The sequence below is a fragment of the Xyrauchen texanus genome, chromosome 16 (assembly GCF_025860055.1).
Source record: "Xyrauchen texanus isolate HMW12.3.18 chromosome 16, RBS_HiC_50CHRs, whole genome shotgun sequence".
NCBI classification, from domain to species: domain Eukaryota; kingdom Metazoa; phylum Chordata; class Actinopteri; order Cypriniformes; family Catostomidae; genus Xyrauchen; species Xyrauchen texanus.
The window spans coordinates 28,517,680-28,538,762 of record NC_068291.1 but is presented as its reverse complement, the minus strand read 5'-3'; the positions used below and the strand labels follow the sequence as shown (position 1 = coordinate 28,538,762).

The following is a 21,083-nucleotide window of genomic DNA, read 5'->3' as shown; positions in this document are numbered from 1 at the left end:
GTATCAAGTGAACAGTGAGATGACAATTAGAGACATCAGGTCAGTCAAGATCAAAGAGCCAATCCAGAGACTATTTAGCAGAGATGGGCCACTTCTATTAAAATTATTGGGAGAAATTGGAACGGTCAGCGGATATAGAAAAGAAGTCCCACCTTACAGGTAAAGGGCCAATCACCTTTTAGATAGACATTGCATGTTAATCAACTAGAGAACGCACATGCGCATTAGCTATACAAGTCAAAAACATTTAGTTTTTTTTTTTTTTGCGTAATCTGAGTTTATGAAGGACAATTTATGATTCCCATGTTGTCAGATTGAACTGCTTATTTTAAATATGTTTTTTGACCATAATCTTGACCAACCATTTTGGAGATTTCAGTCTTTCCTCATTCAAGTAGATAAGAGTTTATCTTGTATGGCGCTTGTTTATATAAAAGAGCTGCCCCAGAGCATCCACAGATAACCGCAGAATGGACTGACTTGCTAGAAAGACTTTGGCCAATCATAACAGTGGGCGATTGCTGTCAAGTCTTAAAGAAGAAGCAGAACCAAAACCAAGCGCTTCTGACAGAAGGTCAGAGTGAGGGTAGAAAAGGATCATGTTTTACAAATATATGAATGCTTACTGTGCAAAAAACTTCATTGATATTATAAGTGAACCTCAAGAAACATTATAAAATAGTAAAAAGGTCATGTCATGACCCTTTCATATTTTTTTAAAATACGTGTAGCTTATGAGAATCCCCTGAATTTATCACATTTATTTTGAGACAATACTTATTTATAATTTTCAGTTTTGTTCAAGGTGATTAAATCAAAGATATATATATATATATATATATATATGTGTGTGTGTGTGTGTGTGTCTAATAAGTAAAAGAATAGAATTTGACATCCTGTTGCAGGGGCTAAAGGCCCCATATACCCAAAATGTGTTGAGTAAAAGGCCCCACCTTTACATAAAATAATTTTAATCAAAACAACCTTCAAAAGCATATTTTCCTTAAGGTGTGCCATTAACCCCGTTGTACCCTACAATACAGCCTACTTATTAACATGTAAAAATATCGTCTTTAAAATTACATATCACATAAAATACACAAATTCTTATCACACTTTCCAAAAACATTTCTCAATGTAAGTTTCCAAATCCTTAAAAAACGTATACTTAAAACTACGGAGGTCAATGTATGTCATTTTGGAGGGGGGAGTCCTTAACAGCTCAGTCCCACCTGGAGCAGGAAGCCCTTCACTGTCACATGACTGTATGTGTGCGTACGCGCCGTAGCTGCCAGTGAACATGGCGGATGAAAACGTAGAAACGGAGCTCGATTGGAGCGGCCAGGCCAGCCTGCTCGACGAGGAAACATTTTTCGCAATGGAGGGCTTGCAGGCCACCCTTCAGCAACACGAGGCCGAGCTTCGGCAGCAAGATATTTCCGAAGAATCGTCCACGGAGTATTGCAATAACTTCTGCCAGGTACGTGCAGTTAAAAACGACTGCATGCATGTGAATTGTTTTTATGTAACAATCCAGCGCTTGTGGTGGCTTGCGTTAGCTGGCCATAAAGGCAAGTTGTGGCTACAACCAGCACGCTCGCGATCTCAGCGTGAGGGCCGCTCAGGGAAAGCCATGCAAACGCGAAACTACTGCAGGAGGATTGTGATGAAATGCATGGTCGATTACCAGCAGAAATGGAAATGTTGCAGTCTTTAAGTTGTCATTTTCAAATTGAAACTTGTATTTGTTTGAGTTGAGTTAGCTGATATATTGTTTGGTTGGGTTAGCTGACATCCCGTGCCAGTTTCCCCTTTCCCCAGTTAGAAGCGGAGGACATAAACTCGTCTTTATGTGGTCTGTACTATCACATTTATATATAGAGTTGATTCTGACTGCTTTCTTGAAACGCCATTTCCATGTTAAATAATGTAAACGTGTATATTTTATATGTAGGTAGCCGTTTGGGGCCGGGGGGGGGGGTACAACGCGTTACGATTGGGTGGGGCTCGGTTGTGTTTATTAATCTCGCGCATGCACTTCTGTTGTAATTAATGCCGTTTACGTGCAGTGAAAGCGTGTCACTTTTAATCCCCTTTTATATCAGCTGCAAAGATATATGGTCTGAGAGAGATATGATCCACACATACACAAACTTTTCCATCTAGTTCTGTAAGTTAGGAAAGTGTTTGTGGTACAAATAAATATGTTCAAGTGTAAACAGTGTTAGAATGACCATGCATTTGCAGATTAGTGGTGTCTTCTGTCAACAAGGGGCTCAACAATAAGGGTTTTCTGCTGGACAATATTTAGTTAGGCCAGTAATTCCAATATTTCACTTGCCCTGTCACAATTCCACAGGCCCCACAAATTAGGGTTTACTTTTTTTTTAACAATGTAATTTTCCAAATTTTCAGAAAGGTTTATCTATCTATCTATTACAAAAATAACATGATAAATAACTTTGAATTTTAAATAATAGCTAGAACATTTTCAACTGTAATGTAACTGTATGACCACAACTATACATTTCATAAACGCTTTTGCTGGAATATGATTGCATACAGTGCAAACTATTTTTTTAATAAATGTTTCTACTTGCTCTTAATTGGCTTAAGCTAATTATGCAATAAAACATAGAAAGAAACCCATGCATATGTTCTTAATGTACAAAGCACATTGTATTGTATATTGTACTCTATTGTTTATATATTGCATATAAGAGCTGCCCGATCTGGACAGTCATATTGCGATTATTTTGAAAAATATTGCTATTGCGATTGAACTGCGATTATGATGGTAATGTTTTCCACATGTTCAACTGCAAAAAGGCTACTGGGGTTTTCACACTTGAACCCTCTTAAAAAGACCCAAACTGAGACCTTTTTTTCAGTTCAACATCAAATAAATATATAAACGGTGAAACAAAGTCTTCTTCATATCCAAATGTTATCATCCACTGTGTACCTGTTTTTGTCCATTTTGTGACTGGGTCTCAGCCCACTAATCATCAACATTAGTTTTTGAAATGCAGTCAACTTCCATTTACATTTATTCATTTGGCAGACGCTTTTATCCAAAGTGACTTACAAAAGAGGAAAACATAAGCGAATCATCATAGGGAGACAGTGGTACGAAAAGTGCCATACTACAAAGTTTCACTATCATCAGAATAGTATACAAAACAGATTTAAGTGCAACAAGAAATGTAAATAATTATTTTGTTATTTTTCTTTAAATTTTAGTGACCGGTTAAGTGCTTTTGGAAAAGATGTGTTTTTAGCCGTTTTTTGAAGATGGAGAGTGAGTTAGCTTCCCGGATTGAGTTGGGAAGGTCATTCCACCAACGTGGTATGATGAAACTGAAAGTCCGGGAAAGTGTTTTGGTGCCTCTTTGTTTTGGTGTGACAAGGCGACGTTCCTTAGCCGACCTCAGGCTTCTGGTGGGAACGTAGCTCTGCATAAATGTTTTTAGGTATGCTGAAGCAGACCCAGTGACTGTTTTGTATGCCAGCATTAGGACCTTGAATTTAGTACGTGCATGAACTTGAATATTAGGGATGCTCCAATCAGGATTTTAAGATCCGATACCGATCTCCAATTTTCTTTTCATCTCATCAATCGATGCTGATCATTTAACTTTTATCAGCAGCTCTGTCAAAACTGGTTATATGTTAGCTTTCTGCTCAATGTCACTGTTAGCTGAATTTCCCTGTTGGTAAAACCACAGTTGTTGCCTAGTTTTTGCTGTCAAAAATAATGTTGATTGATTGAATAATTCAGTACACACAAAATATTATTTTAAAATATAAATGTTACTCTTTATTCTAGGCCTTAAAAACCTAGTTGGCTTATACAAACTATTCTTTAAAATATATATATATATATATATATGTATAAGATAGTCCTAAAGAATGAGGCTTAATGTAAAACTGAAGTTGAACTGATAACCCATTGGTGTAATTACATTAAAAGTGGAAATTTTGGTTAGTTTGTCACCATTTCATTTAATTATTTGTATTCATTATTTTACTTTATTACATTTTACAATGCATTATATTATAGTAACTAAATATTTTATATAGATTTATTGTATGTATGTTCTTTCCTTTTCATTTTGTTTGATGTTGGTAATATTAGTTTTCACTTGTTTCTGCTGGGAGTGTAATAAGAGCGACACATTCTCTCGTGAGGTAAACAAATGAAAGAAGAATGAGGAGATTTTTCTGGACTCTACAGGTGTTGCTGTTAATGCTGTTTGTCAGCAAGCATTTAATAAAGATCTTTGGATTGTGCCCAATCTTGTATTCTGCGATAGTATTATGATACCTGTGGCTTGCGGGGACTGAAATGCTGCTTCCGCAGATAATAATAAAAAACGCTTCACGCAGGACGCGCCAGTTTAGTGTAAATAAAGCGTTTAGCGCACGTAAGCAAACGGAACCGAATTCTGAGCACTTCTGTTACTCTAAGCATGAGAGTGAGTTGTGGAGCACAGAACTGCTCTGAAAACACCAACAATGCTCTAACTTAATATACACTGGACAGAGCAGCGCAAATAAACTTTGAAGGGAGCAGATTATTTATTTAATTAAATCGCAGCCCTTCCAGTTTAATAATCGCACAAGGTCATATCGTGGTTTCGATTTTATTTCGATTAATTGTGCAGCCCTATTGCATGTTGTATTGTTAGTGGGGTTTTTTGTATTGTATGTACTTTGCATACAGTAATGGACACTTGCGCATTCACATATTATTTTATCTACTCTATTCTGTTCTACAGTCCACTTTTGGGGAAATACATTTTAAAAAGTCACTCAATCAACCCTTGCAAAAAGACGTGTTTCAACTTAAGTGACAATATTTCACTGTAAGGAAACAAATTTTACTGAAATTTTCTTGGACCTTAAATCGGTAGCGCTAAGAATAACACGCAGGACATCTTCAATCAACATTTAGCCTAATTTCAACCAACTTTTTCAAACTATTTTTAACATCTTTCTCTTTAGATCTTTCTGCTTTTTGACTTGTTTGTTAAAAAACAACAAAATATAGCAATAATAGAGAACCCTATAAATGAATACCCATCTAAAAACTTTAATGCATAACACTACTAAACTGTGAATTACTTTAAATGCTACATATCCATATAACTACTTTGTTTCAGCTTTCTGCCTTTTCTATAAAATTCTATAGGATAATTAAAAAAAAAAAAAAATGATTGGGTTAAAACATGTTTTCCCCATGGTAAACACCATATACTGGAAACTAACTTAAACTGCATCATGTTTAATGTTATTATAGCATCCTGATCTTGAGTCAGTATTTTTATTCAGAAAATGCAAATAATTTGTAATTAGTGTCATTTTCTTTATCCTTGTAGGGCCAGTACAATAAAAGCCATAGTTCTAAAGGCCCTGGTATACATTGTTTTGGCGCGTTCTGGATTGCCTCGCACCCGGTCGACAAAGGCGCCTTGAGTATACTTTTCTTACTGCGAACGAATAGGAATGCGTTCGATACATGCACACTACAACTGCTTTGTGACACTCTTTTAGTAGTCAATGTCCTGCGCATACACAGATGAGAATCACGTGCGTGAGCCAAGAAAATCTAGGCGGTGCACTGTCAGGCTGCATCTGAAACCAGGAAAATGCTGCCTCTGGAGGCTGTATACGGAGGTAGGAAGGGATCATTCAAGGCATGTCCAATTCCAATGTTTGCTTCACATCCTGTCTTCTGAGATACCTTCATCTGATCGATTTTTGAAGGTTGCATAGATGTATCCTTTGCTGCCTATGAAATCCCACAATCCTGTGCTCCTGAAACCACGGCAGTTGAGCTGAAGAAAAAAAAAAAAGAGATTGATAGAATTTGTGTAAAAATGTGTTTTTATTAACTTTTTACAACTTTTGATTCCATTTGTAGCAGGAAAGTAGTATTGTAGTTATTAAATATAAACTTTTATTGCCAAAATTCTCTTGATTTTGTTCTAGATTATTATACCATTGTGGTTCGGCTGGACTGAATGAAGGAGACATGTAGTGTTACCTTTAGTGGACATTAAGCAGTTGCTGGTATCATAGCAATGATGTGATGTTATGCTGCCTCAGTAGCCTGTCTGAAATGAATGAATTTTTTTATTAAAAGTATTCTACACCTCGGTCTCAGACATTTGGCTCATTGGTCAATTCCACCTGAGAGAGCCCCTCCCTGGTTTTGTATTGAACAGGAAGTTCTTGCCCTTATTTTGCCATTGCAAAGCCTTTCTATTAAACTAACCGGAGAAGTTAAGTTACACCCTGTTATGCACTCTTTATGGACAAAAGTGTCAAGAGTGTTTAATTCAGACATTTATTTAAATGTTGCCTGAGCATATGGATGAACCCAAAATTAAATATTATTTAGTCCCCTTTCTGCTGGTCAAAGTAGATTGTGAGGGAGTTTAAATTCTCTGTGACCTATATGAGAGTGGAGTGTTTTTAGGGAAGGGTTTAAGTTCATATAATTTGATTCCAAATTTCCTGTCATGTTTATTCAAGCCATCAATGGAATCAATCAAATTTGTTAATAAATGAATAAATAAAATAAAAAGTATTCTACACCCATGCCATCTAGGAAACCATTCTGAAATATTGACATCAGCAGAATTCCAGAAACAACAATGTTCAATACATCACAGAAAACAAAATGTTTAAGGAATGAAACATATCACCATCAATGAATGTAAGATTTAGTTATAATAGGGAAAGTAACTTATGTCAAGTGGCCCAAAACTCTCACATTTGCCATGGACTAGTGCACTATCCCTATTGTCAAGCCCTCATCAGAAATAACTGCTCTTGACCGCACTCACATCAATCATGGACTTTTCTTTTAATCCATAAAGTTATCTTGCAATGATGTTGTTGCTCTTATTATATCAACAACATTACTAAGGCAGAAGGCAAATATTTATTTATTTATTTTTTCCCCCTCACATTTTTCCCCAATTTGGCTTGCCCAATTCCCAATGCGCTTGAAGTCCTCGTGGTGGCGTAGTGACTCGCTTCAATCCAGGTGGTGGAGGATGAATCTCAGTTGCGTCTGAGATAGTCAATCTGCACATTTTATCACGTGGCTTGTTGAGCGCGTTACAGCAGAGATGTAGCGTGTGTGGAGGCTTCACTCTATTCTCCGCGGCATCCATGCACAACTCACCACTCACTCCACCAAGAGCGATAACCACATTATAGCCACCATGAGGAGAAAAACCCAACGTGACTCTACCCACCATAGCAACCGGACCAATTTGTTGCTGAGGAAGCCTGACTGGAGTCACTCAGCATGCCCTGGGTTTGAACTTGCGACTCCAGGTGTGTTAGCCAGCGTCTTTACCACTGAGCTACCCAGGCCCCCAAAAAGGCAATTTTTGGTTTAAACTGACTTCTCTTTGAAGCATCAGCTTACTTGCATGTAATCTCTGCCTCTTTGTGTGTGTGTGTGTGTGTGTTTTTGTGTTGCTGTCACCACCAATACAGCTGGAGTTTTGAGTGCTAGGGGTTGGTTCTGCCAGATGTCACCTGCCACACCCTACATGTCTGTCTTAAATGTTCTTTGTCAATTTGCTAAAAATATAAATAATAAACTGGTTTGCATCTTGGATCCAATATGTGTAACCAAATACAAAAAATAAAGAAGTTGCTTTGAATGAAAGCAAAATACGTTGAAATATGTTTGTGATGCAGAAAAGAGTTTAGCCACACACACACACACACACAAGCTAGTGCAGTCAATGTTTTAGTTCAGTCCCTGCTGAAGCCAAAACTGCCTAAACAAGCCTAACCTAGTTTGCTGACCTGATTAGCTGACAAGTACCCAAAACCTCTCTAAAACAGTCTAGCATTCGAAGAACCTAGTAAGGCAGCCAGCTAAGGCCGATTTAAGCTGTTTTTCAGCCAGAGTGAAACTCCAAATTGAGATTAGGTTTTGACTGTTAGCCTAGTTTTTCTGTCCTTCATTGTATTTTACTATTTGGACTATAATTGTGGCATTTGGAGAATAACATTTTACAACCAAATCATTTTTTTTTCTCTAGAGTGAAGTCTCACAAGGAAGCACCACAAGTGTTTTGAGAAGAAATTGGTTTACAAAGCTATACCCAGTTACCTAGAGGGGAGCTCTCCTAATATTAGTCTGGGAGGTTAAATTTGGCATGACATTTTCTTTCTCATACCCTATAAGAAGACATCAGCAGGGAATTAACATCCTTGAGGCTCGATGTTTGTGAAAGGGGAGTTTTTGCATGTATTTGAATGTGTATATGAAGAACGAGGAGGTTGCCTTGAGTTGCTCTGTGCTTGGGTTGCATCTGCTTTCATCCCTAAAGTCCAATCAAAGCGCCCCAGCACAGATGGACTGCTTTGGAACTGATGTATCAGGGGTTTATCATCCAATTCTTGCTTAAGACAATTAACTGTCGGCAGAAGTGATACTGTTTTCTTTCTTGAGCATAATTTTTATTAACGTGTTTTTTGATGATCTTGTTTCTGTATAGTTTATAAAGTTTTTTTTTTTTTGTGACTCTGCCTGTTGTGTTCTTTTAAGGCTCTAATGCACTATGCTGGGAGCAGAAATTCAGTGGAACATGGATTGCCTCTGTTGGAAGTCTACTGTCTATCCATAAACTGTTTTGCAGCTGCCAGGCCACATCTCACAGCTGACTCCCCAAATGTTGCCCTTGTGCTCAAAAGACTAGCATTGTGAGTGCTCTTATTAGTATACTAATATTTAATGTTATTACTTTAATATTTTTATATTTTCAGAAATATTCAACAACAAAATGTAAATCACTGAAAATGATGTATAATGTTAAGACTAGGTCAACTTATGTTTTCTAAATACTGTTGTCATCTGCAGGAGCTGCCTTGAATTGTTGTTGTCAGTGCCTCATAATGAAATACCTTATGAAGCCTGGCTGCAGTTTCATGGTTCAGTTCAGGTAAGATCAGATAATTGGGTTTTATGGCACTAAGTTGACTTTGTTTTGTAAATGCCAGAACTGTCAAGTTGAATATCGAATAGAAGAGTTAATGATTTAGAGTAACAGAATTAGGATCACGCTGCACTATGGTTTGTCTCTCTTTACAGGCGGCCCATGAGGCCATGCTGGAGTATGGCAGTACAGATTTGCAGGCCCTGCTGAACATAACAGGAGAGGGTGGAGCATGGAATAACCCTGTCCTGGTCTCTCTTCTTACCGGCCAGCCAACAGAACCTGATGCGGGTCAGTAATTCCATATTATTGCAATATTTCTAGGAAGAGGTTTTTGCCACCTATTTGGGTTTTAGTTCAGGGTATAACTTTTGGGTTTCCTTTTTAAAAATGTAACTATTTTAACTTCACATGCTGTCTTAGGACTGCAATGCTCATGCACTTGAGCAAGGACTCTCAAAATACAGAACGAGATTTGACACAATGGCCAGTCTGTATGCTTTAAATTGAATTAATTTTAAAGAAGCCAATATCAAAACTAAGATATATACGGTGTATATACACACTTACCGGCCACTTTATTAGGTACACCTGTACATCTACTTATTCTCACTATTATCTAATCAGCCAATTGTGTGGCAGCACTTAAATGTATAAAATTATGCATATATGGGTAAGGACATTCAGTTAATGTTCACATCAACAATCAGAATGGGGAAATAATGTGATCTCAGTGATTTAGACTGGCATTATTGTTGGTGCCAGACGGGCTTGTTTGAGTATATCTGTTACTGCTGATCTCGTGGGATTTTCACACGCAACGGTCTCTAGGGCTGCCCCCTGGTAGTCGACCAAGTGTTCGTCGATGAGAAGAGTCTCGGTCGACCGAGTTTTGATCGGTTGGTTGGTCGCAGGAGAAAAAAAACTAATTACCACTGGCTGTACGCTAGGGGGTACTATGGGGTAATTTTCGTTAGCAGGATAATGCAGAGTTTACACTACACGATTTTAAGCCCGATTTTTGCTCGCCGACAGTTTGGTGGAGATCACGATAAAAGCCTGAAATCAAAGCCAGTTCGCTCCCGTGAGCAATGATCGCAATGTATGAACTATCAAAGACGCGATTTTGAGAGAATCACCGATGCGTCGCCGTTGTCAGCGAGATATCTAGAATGTTAAATATCTGGACGGTCTGCGATTCCAAATCGTGCAATGTGAAATATGTTTTGACTGAATACAACAGCAGCGTTGACCTACAGCCAATGAGAGAGCAATAAATGGGGCATGGGAAGTTTCAGTGGGAGGAGTCCTGATGTACCTGCAACAGAACATCAACTAGCATGGCTGCGGTATCAAGAAACTCATTGGACCGAAAAAATTTGGCAGGAGCACCAGTGCCTATTTGATGTTTCCTCTGAACTGTAACTCAACTGGGTGTAGAAAGAGAAGTGTTGGAGAGAAATTGCCAAATCTCTTGGACAGTCAGGTAAGCAAATATGTAGTTTTACAGTAGGGAGGTACTTCTACATATTGTAACCAATAAAATATATGATGCCTTGAGGCAATTAAAAATATACACATCATATTCTGAAATGCAACATATGATCATGCATTTTTTTTTTTTTTCGTATCTTCTCGAATGTACTCTGTTTTGAAACGTAATTTGGTGTCCAGGCAGAGTCGTCCGGGATTCGTCAATAGTAAAATATCTTGTAATGTGTTCACCCCTGTCACGGATTCATCGTGTAATTTGAAAACGCTACGACTTCAGTGACAAGACAGACCGTTGTGTAATATGAACGGTACCCCGATCCGACGTCTTTGAAAGTCATGTAGTGTGTGTAGGAGCTATTAGGGTTAAGCCTACACAAAGCAAGACATCTTTATTTCAAACTTTGAACTTTATTTTTTATTTTAACTAAAAGAAAATGAAACAAATGAAACTGGGGAAAAAGTGCATTTAAAATGTGTCTTCAACTATTTGAAAGATGGCTTTGCAACAGTTGACAACATCTCTCTGGCAAAGAACCTCATCCCTGCATTCTCTACCGGTCGGGTATTTAGTTGTTCGGGAAAATGCATAATGTGTGTGAAATAAATTCTCTCCGTCACTTTATATTTATATATATACAGTGAGGAAAATAAGTATTTGAACACCCTGCTATTTTGCAAGTTCTCCCACTTAGAAATCATGGAGGGGTCTGAAATTGTCATCGTAGGTGCATGTCCACTGTGAGAGACATAATATTAAAAAAAAATCCAGAAATCACAATGTATGATTTTTTTAACTAATTATTTGTATGATACAGCTGCAAATAAGTATTTGAACACCTGAGAAAATCAATGTTAATATTTGGTACAGTAGCCTTTGTTTGCAATTAAACGTTTCCTGTAGTTTTTCACCAGGTTTGCACACACTGCAGGAGGGATTTTGGCCCACTCCTCCACACAGATCTTCTCTAGATCAGTCAGGTTTCTGGGCTGTCGCTGAGAAACACGGAGTTTGAGCTCCCTCCAAAGATTCTCTATTGGGTTTAGGTCTGGAGACTGGCTAGGCCACGCCAGAACCTTGATATGCTTCTTACAGAGCCACTCCTTGGTTATCCTGGCTGTGTGCTTCGGGTCATTGTCATGTTGAAAGACCCAGCCTCGACCCATCTTCAATGCTCTAACTGAGGGAAGGAGGTTGTTCCCAAAAATCTCACAAAACATGGCCCCGGTCATCCTCTCCTTAATACAGTGCAGTCGCCCTGTCCCATGTGCAGAAAAACACCCCCAAAGCATGATGCTACCACCCCCATACTTCACAGTAGGGATGGTGTTCTTGGGATGGTACTCATCATTCTTCTTCCTCCAAACACGGTTAGTGGAATTATGACCAAAAAGTTCTATTTTGGTCTCATCTGACCACATGACTTTCTCCCATGACTCCTCTGGATCATCCAAATGGTCATTGGCAAACATAAGACAGGCCTTGACATGTGCTGGTTTAAGCAGGGGAACCTTCCGTGCCATGCATGATTTAAAACCATGACGTCTTAGTGTATTACCAACAGTAACCTTGGAAACGGTGGTCCCAGCTCTTTTCAGGTCATTGACCAGCTCCTCCCGTGTAGTTCTGGGCTGATTTCTCACCTTTCTTAGGATCATTGAGACCCCACGAGGTGAGATCTTGCATGGAGCCCCAGTCCGAGGGAGATTGACAGTCATGTTTAGCTTCTTCCATTTTCTAATGATTGCTCCAACAGTGGACCTTTTTTCACCAAGCTGCTTGGCAATTTCCCCGTAGCCCTTTCCAGCCTTGTGGAGGTGTACAATTTTGTCTCTAGTGTCTTTGGACAGCTCTTTGGTCTTGGCCATGTTAGTAGTTGGATTCTTACTGATTGTATGGGGTGGACAGGTGTCTTTATGCAGCTAACGACCTCAAACAGGTGCATCTAATTTAGGATAATAAATGGAGTGGAGGTGGACATTTTAAAGGCAGACTAACAGGTCTTTGAGGGTCAGAATTCTAGCTGATAGACAGGTGTTCAAATACTTATTTGCAGCTGTATCATACAAATAAATAGCTAAAAAATCATACATTGTGATTTCTGGATTTTTCTTTTCAGATTATGTCTCTCACAGTGGACATGCACCTACGATGACAATTTCAGACCCCTCCATGATTTCCAAGTGGGAGAACTTGCAAAATAGCAGGGTGTTCAAATACTTATTTTCCTCACTGTATATGTATGTATATATATATATATATATATATATATATATATATATATATATATATATATATATATATATATATATATATATATATACATCAATATCCAATTACATCGGCAACCCATGGGCTGAGTGATCGGTGAATATTCTTCCTTAAGTGATTTTGCGTTGAAAATTAATGTATTTAAAAAGCTAAACTTAAATCAAATACATTTCTAAATACAAATTGCACTCCAAATGAAACAAAAAAGTATATAAATAAAATGATAAAAGAAATATATATATATAACCACCTTCTACCGTCAGGCAAGTTTCCATCTAAACAAGCAGGCAGAAAATGATTTACACAAATGAAGACGTAAAAATAATAATTATGATGATGATAATCTCTGAAATATAAATCATGGTTCGAGGTGAACATGTTTTTGTAATATTTTTTATATTTTGTATTATTTTACAGGCTGCAGTTACGTTCACAATAAACTGCTCAGTGGAAATAAAGTGAACTGAACTCAAAGCACCTGAGCTGAGATGAGACGTCTGAGGTTATTTGCAGCACTTATAGATGATCCTGTTCTTGCAAAAAATGGAAATAAATCGAAAGACTGAAAACCTTTTAGATGCGCGTTTTCCACGAGACTACCCGCCTCTGTATCAGCGTGTCATACATGCGCACAGATGGCTTTTCTGTCATCTGTTCTTAATAATATAATAATGTGTTTCTCTTTATAAATTAACTAAATGTTCAGACAGTCTCTTGCTGGTTTTTCCTACACATTCAGAATCATTACAGCTTTTGCTGGTGTCACTGCGGCTCGCGTCGTGCATGCGCGCTTGTAAAATTTATATTTTAAAGGCTCATTATTACGGTTTAGTATTTCTCTATATTATAGAACAGTGTTAGCAATGTTACTTCTAACATTCTTTCTCAGCCCTGGAACTCAAAACTAGTGTGTAATATCATAAACATGCGACTAGTCGACTAAAGGCTTAAATTAACGTCAAGGAAAATCTTTGGTCAGGGGCATCCTTACTAGAGTGTACAGGGAATGGTGGGGGGGGGGCAGTGAGCGGTAGTTCTGTGTACGAAAATGGCTTGTTGATAGAGGCTAAACAGAGAATGGCCAGACTGGTTTGAGCTGACAAAGGCTACGGTAACTCAGATAACCAATCTGTACAATTGCAGTGAGCAGAATAGCATCTCAGAATGCACAACATGTTGAACCTTTAGGTGGATGGGCTATGATGGCAGAAGACTACGTTGGGTTCCACTTCTTCTTTCTGCCAAGAACAGAAAACTGAGGCTGCAGTGGCCCTACCATTTGTGTACTTCAGCAGAAATCCAGAGATGTCAGACCAGGCAATGTTTTTCCAAGCATCTACTATCCAGTCCACTGTGCCCACTATAGCCTCAGTTTCCTGTTCTATGTAGACAGTAGTGGTACCCGGAGGGGTCTTCTGCTGCTGTAGCCCATCTGCCTCAATGTTCGACGTGTTGTACCTTCAGCAATGCTTTTCTGCATAGCACTGTTGTAACGTATGTTTATTTGGGTTACTGTCACCTTCCTGTGAGCTTGGACCATTCTGGCCATTCTACTCTGACTTATGTCATTAAAAAGCCGTTTTTTTCCCACAGAACTGCAGCACGCTGGATGTTTTTGTGTTTTGCACAACACTATTTACACACTAGAGACTGTTGTGCTTAAAAATTCCAGGAGATCAGCAGTTACAGAAATACTCAAGCCAGCCCGTCTGGCACCAACATTCATGCCACGTTCTAAATCACGGAGATCACATTTTTCCTTTTCACATCTTCAGACAGACCACTGTATAACACTATCAGCTGTTTATTTACCATTGTTGTCTTCTGGAACAGTAAATGCCTATCTTGCTTTGGAGGGAGAGGGTTTCATGGAAATGAGGATCAAACACCTGGAGAAAGTAGGGGAGGTAGAGAAAGCCCTGATCCTCAACAAAGCCTGTGCTAACTGTAGCCTCATGCCCAACCAGTCCACCTTTCGGCAAACCTTTGTCACCCAACTGTGCCAACAGCTCCCTAGTGAGGAAGCAATTATAGAGGTAATGTACCCAAGTGCCTTACACCCATAATATTTTTACAGTCTTGAACCCTATCAATGCAAATAGTCAAATTCAACAACTTTTTAAAATATTTTTTGATAATTTACATTTTATCCTTACCTTTCTAGATTTCTAGAATAGATGGGAAAGATGTCCTGGACATTATTTGCAACATGGACACTGAAGGAGATGAGAACACAGCCTTGATCTTGTGCACCACCTATTTGACACAACAGCTACAGCAAGAGAGCTTGTGTTGCACCTGGTGAGGACTTGTTTTAACCACTCATTTAACCAAATGTTTCATCTATGAATTATACCTTTTTTATAAATTTTTCCTCTACGTTTGACACTACAAATGCAGTGTGGACAAATGCATCTGACAACCTCCAAATGGGGTTTCCAAGACATATTTGACAGTTTTTTTTACTAGTAATGACAGTATGCACTTGTGATCAGATCATTTCAGACAGATGATAAATGTTGAAGTCAAAAGGCCCTTGACGGTCTAGTCATTGGGATCATAGTTGATCCACAGGACATCAGCACAGATGATATTTAGAGAACAATGTAAAGAGAAAACTTGGGACTTGAAACCATTAATGAGGAGAATAGTTTTACATGCATGTCTCTTATAGCATTTCTGTTTTCTGTGGTGTCTCTCAGGGAGTTAATCCTTCTTTGGAGTAAACTACAGAGAAGAATTGATGTGTCCCTTGAATCATTTCTTGAACGGTGCCTGCAGTTTGGCGCTATTGCCAAGAATATCTACCATCTCCTTTTCCTCATTCGTGTCATTCAGACAGAGGTGAAAAGACTTATTTTCTCTCTTTTTATTTTATGGGCTTGGCTGTTTTTGACACTTATTTTTATTTTTATTTTCAGACAATGCACCTTGGCCTAGGAGTATCAGTTGAACTTTGTGTGAAGGCTCTTCGGCTTCCAAAGCAAGAAGATGTTGGCTCTAAAACAATGGTCTGCAAGACTGTTGCCTGTCTCCTTTCTGAGGATCTGGAGATGATACGGGCCTGCCAGCTCACAGAATTTCTTTTAAGCCCTGCTCAGGAGGCCTTTGATGTCCTCGAGGTCCTCTACACACGTCCTGATCAAAAATATGATGAGGAAAATGCCATTATTCCAAATTCCCTGCGCTGCGAACTTCTACTTGCTCTGAAAGCACACTGGCCATTTGACCCTGAATTCTGGGACTGGAAAACATTGAAAAGGCACTGCATTAGATTATTGGGGCTGGAACAGGAGGAAGAAGTGGAGGATGAAGCATCACCCGAGGAGCTGTATAATCTAGAAACCGTTTTGAATGAAAAGGCAGAGGAGGAGGAGAGTGATAAGTGTGATTACAATGGATTTAGCAGCAATGAACAAGAGCAGACAGTGGAGAAAACGGATACAATAAAGCAACAAAAAGTCTCAAAGAAAAAAGCACAAGTTCTTAAATGCCAGAAGTACAAGTTTCTCTGCAAGATATGCCATAAAGAAGTGGTTGAGTCAAGAATCTGTCACCACACCAAAAAGCATATGGAGAATGGTGTGTGGAGGTGTCCGATATGTCTGCAAGAGTTCAAAAGTAGGAAGGAGTTTGTGCCACACTCCAAAAAACACATTCAGATGCCTACAAAGGTCTGTCCATGGAAAAATAAAGTGAAGAATGTGGACCCGAAAAATTATTTTGAGGAGGGTTTCGATGACCTAGAACCTGGTCAAATTCCTTTAGATCCTTCCCTTGCTATGTACTATCAGTCCACCCATGACCCTGTTGTATTGGAACATATTTTAGAGCAAGCAGCCAATGTGCCTAAAAAGCAAGAAGAAAATGACTATATCACATTTGACTACATCAACAAATACTTCAAATTACAGGATCGTGATGTTTACCAATGTCCAGCCACTGGCTGCTCAAAGAATTTCAAACTTTTCAAGTACATGGGTATACACATAAAAAATGATCATGATAATGAAGACCCCAACGTGAAACATTATCTAGAGATGAAAGACCGCCGGGAGAAATGCACTTTCTGCCGGAAAACCTTTATGACTACCTTCCACCATCACAAGCACCGCCCGGTCCATTATGGAGATCATCCTTTCATGTGTGTGATCACCGGATGTGGCGCTTGTTTTAACACCACCAATGAACTCTTTGCTCATAAACATAGTCATGGGTATCGTTTGTCCTACAGCTGTGATTTGAAAGGCTGCAGTTTTACCTACTGTGACCTGGGGCAGCTCTACCACCATGAGGCACAGCACTTCCGCGATGCTGCTTACACATGCACTGGTCCAGGTTGCAAGCAATTTTTCTACTCACGCAGAGAATTTCTAAAGCACTTGGCCACCCATAACATCACTTTCACAGAGGAAGACTTTGAGAGGCAGAGAAAAATTAAAAGGAAACTTTTGATTTCAAATGTAAGAGATGTTATGGGCTCTGGGTTAAAGGTGGAATTAGAGAACGTCCAAATAAGTGGTTCAAGTTCATCATCTCCGCTCTCGGAATGCAAAGAATCTAAGGCTTCATTGACACATGTTGCTGTTTGCTTTGATGGCAAGAAATTTACCTGTGGCCTAAAAAAGTGTGGGAGGACTTTCACTACCACCAGAGATCTTCAGAAGCACTTGAAAATTGCCCATGCAGATGAATTTAATGAGGAAGAACAATTATGGAAAAAAGGACAACCAAAGAATTTTAAGACTCCAGGCATTGCGTTGCATAAACGTGGCCAGGATAATGGGTCATCAACAGATGAATCTACTGAAGAAAATGCTCTTTCACCTGGTGGTGATTCTGTAGATTGTGACACAACCCATTCAGACATGGAACTCAGTGCAACAGTAACTGAGATCATGCTTGGATTGAGTCAACTAACCCTTAATTCCCAAAGTGCCAGCAATGGTAGGTGGAACGCACAGAGATCTGTTTCAGGATCTAACACTTCAGTGGTCACTTGCCCCCCTACCTTGAATGCAAGATCACCAGCCAAAGCAACAACAAACAACAAAATTGAGCTGAGAACTCCTGTGGAAGGTAGTGATTCAAAGAGACTTGCCAAAGCAACAACAAGCAACAAAACTGAGCTAAGATCTCCTGTAGAAGGCAGTGATTCAAATAGACCCACCAAAGAAACAACAAACAACAAAATTGAGCTGAGAACCCCTGTGGAAGGTAGTGATTCAAAGAGACTTGCCAAAGCAACAACAAGCAACAAAACTGAGCTAAGATCTCCTGTAGAATGTAGTGATTCAAAGAGACTAACCAGCAAGATCGAATCACCACAAACACCTGATAATATTAAGGAATCTGTCTTGGAGAAGGCTGAACCACAAAGTGAGATCCTTGTGCATCCCCAAACCCAGCCTTACACCTGTGATGCTAAAAGCTGCCACCACCAGAGTACTACTAGTCATGCTTTAATGCAGCACTATATTCTGGTTCATGGTTGCTCTTCAGAGGAGGTGAACCAGATGGAGGTGTTTCAATCTCAAACATTGAAGCCTTTCAAAGCACTTGATGATAACGTTAAAGATTCTGTCTTGGAGAAGGATCAACCTCAAACTGAGTTCCATGTGCAGCCCACAACCAAACCTTACACCTGTGAAGCTAACAATTGCCACTACCAGAGTGTGACTAGTTGTGCTTTATTACAGCACTATATTAAGATCCACCACTACTCTGAGAAAGAGGTTAAAGAGATGGAGGTTTTTCAGTCTCAAACATTCAGGCCCTTCCAGTGCCATCTCTGCTCCAAGTGCTACAAAAACAAAATACAGTTGAGGATCCATTATAGACGGATGCATTGCATAAATGAAGCAGTTGTTGAAGAGATGAGTTGCTCTTCTAAAAAGAAGCTGGCCGATGAGGAGCCTGTTTTGTCCACATCCAAAATAAAAAAGAGAAAGCAGTCACAATCATCAAAGGTGGATGAGGTTAAATCCCAAAGAAGAGATGCGTGCAACTGGCAACAGCGATGCCAAAAAAGAGATTATCGATTGTGGACAAGGACACTAGATAGGGAAAATGGCAAAGTTAAAGCTGAAGAGAAAAGGCAGACCAGCAAAAATGTATCATCACTGCAGCAGGTCGCTAATGTGAACAATTCAACGGATGATGGTAAGGGAAGCCACCGCTTGGTTGCAAAAGGGAACCTGAGCTACATCCTCGGCAAATGCAACAAAGCTTTTCCCTGCATGCACACAAACTGCAATGCTGCCTTCAGCAATCAGAAAGGCCTCAATGGCCACCTTCAGTTTATACATCACTATAACCGCTCACAGTTGGGCTTCTCATGTGCACACAAAGGATGTGATAAGCAATTTAACCATTATTCTAGTCTTACTAGACACAACCGCCAAGTGCACAACCTTACCAGTAAGACAACTTCAAAAACATCCTGCAGTGGGAATACTAAGAACATAAAAAGACAGACAGCCACATTGGAAGAGCCCATACCAAGGTTTAAGTGTACCTATGCTAACTGTAATGAATCATACCATCTCAAAAGCAGCCTCTTGCGGCACACTAGTCAGTTTCACCGGAACCAGCCTCCCTCAAATCCAGTTGCCTCTGCTGTGAACGGTGAGTTTAACACAAGCTATAAAAATCATGTGTTACATAGGCACTGTGATCCCTCTGATTCTCTTGTGGTGCGGCTTCAGAGTACACCTAAAAAAGAGTCAAATAGTGGATGCCAAACTAAGCTGATCATCTCACCCTCCTCTCAATCATCAAAAGTCTCTCCAAAGCGAACTCTCAAGCAGTCTTTAAGATTCTCTCGCAAGGGCCAGGAACTTGCTCAGTCTGAGGAGAACTTTGAGTCGATTGAAGAAACAACAGAGTTTGTCTTCCGAACACATGAGGAGGCTTTGCAGATGTGCCAAGATCGCTGCCTGCCAGTGGCCTTCCCTTGCATGGTACAGAACTGTGACTCTGTGGTTACAACTAAGCGTAGTTTGAAGCGACATTACATGTGTTGTCACAAAGTTGCATGCAAACAGTTGGCTGATTATATGGACCAGTTGTTTTACACTACTGAAAAACTTGAGGAGATTATACAAAAGAAATCTGCTGTTTCTGCTACATCTGATTTAACACGGATTCCAAATGGTGTCCTAAAAATGGAGTACCAAGCAGAGCCTTCGACCCCAGGTGGCCCATCACTGCCAATGAGCCTCCATTCTATTAAAACTGAGTCAAAGGGGCAGGAAGTGATTCATTCTTTTGAATCAGAGTTTTCAGGGGAGTCACACCATGACAGCAATTTGCTTATTGCCGCAGATGATTTGCTCTATGGGGAATCAAGTGGGCAACCTGAAGAGCCTATTTCTGAGGAGGGTCAAACCCACGAGAAGAGGTCAAGCGCACCTCCCCTTATTCGTCCCCCACCATTGGACCTCTCGCCACCCTCTACCCTCAGAATAGCTTTTGATGAAAGTACATTTGAACCCTCCGTTAGAGACAGTTATAGTAAATCCATTAACATTCCTTCCTCTGTTTCCATATCAGCTCTGACCACAACCCGGCAACCTCTCAGACGGAAGAATGAACTCTCTGAAGCACCAACCCTAGTCTCTCATTCACCAATCTCAAAGGATCCTCGAACACACAGTCTAGTCCCACGAGCTTTTGACATCGCAACTTACAAACCAATTGGCTTTGAGTCATCATTCTTGAAGTTCATTAAGGAGAAGGAAGAAGAGGTTAAATATGACAAGCAGTGGACTGCAGTAGTAACTAATCCTTGTCTCAAGCCAGATCTACCTCGTCGGCGAGATAGTTTACGACGCAATTGCTCAGTTAAAGAGAACAATGAGAGAGGAGCCACAATCTCTCGAAGCCGCAGGTCTCGATCATCACCTTTGAGGCATTTGATCTCTAAAGAAGAGTGTACCTCAATCCAGAATCTCCGGCTCATTATGGAGAGGGCTTTAAGGGGGTTTGGAGACCAAGCTATAAAACAGCTGCAGTTCTTGAAGCCTGTGGTGGTTCTAGAGAGGCCCAAGTCCTCTGCCTCCATTCTTGATCTTTTACCCTCTGAAACAAAAGCTTAAGCTTCTACATTGCTCTTAAGGCAGTTAAACGCTAGCCCACTTTTTTTTTTTATTTGAAAGACTTTCATAGTATTTTTTTATATCATGGATTCATTTTTTTTTTTTTTTTCTGGTGCCAGGGTTAGGCACCTTCTTTAAGTTGTGGCTGTTAATATGTGTGTATATAAGGTTGAATGAAAAAATAAAAAAGTAAAAAGCTTATTAAATTTTGAACATTTATATTCTGTTTCTGGTGTTGTAAATGCAAAT

General features: G+C 39.5%; 1 protein-coding gene across 1 annotated transcript; it reads left to right on the top strand.

Moving 5' to 3' along the window:
- Positions 1-1,276: 1,276 nt before the first annotated feature.
- Positions 1,277-21,049, top strand: LOC127656678 (zinc finger protein Rlf-like). The gene is made up of 8 exons (XM_052145110.1): positions 1,277-1,480; positions 8,585-8,739; positions 8,897-8,978; positions 9,128-9,263; positions 14,569-14,771; positions 14,900-15,036; positions 15,438-15,579; positions 15,657-21,049. The coding sequence occupies exons 1-8, from the start codon at positions 1,301-1,303 to the stop codon at positions 20,832-20,834; spliced, it is 6,213 nt and encodes a 2,070-aa protein (XP_052001070.1). The 5' UTR covers positions 1,277-1,300; the 3' UTR covers positions 20,835-21,049.
- The last annotated feature ends 34 nt before the right edge of the window (positions 21,050-21,083 follow it).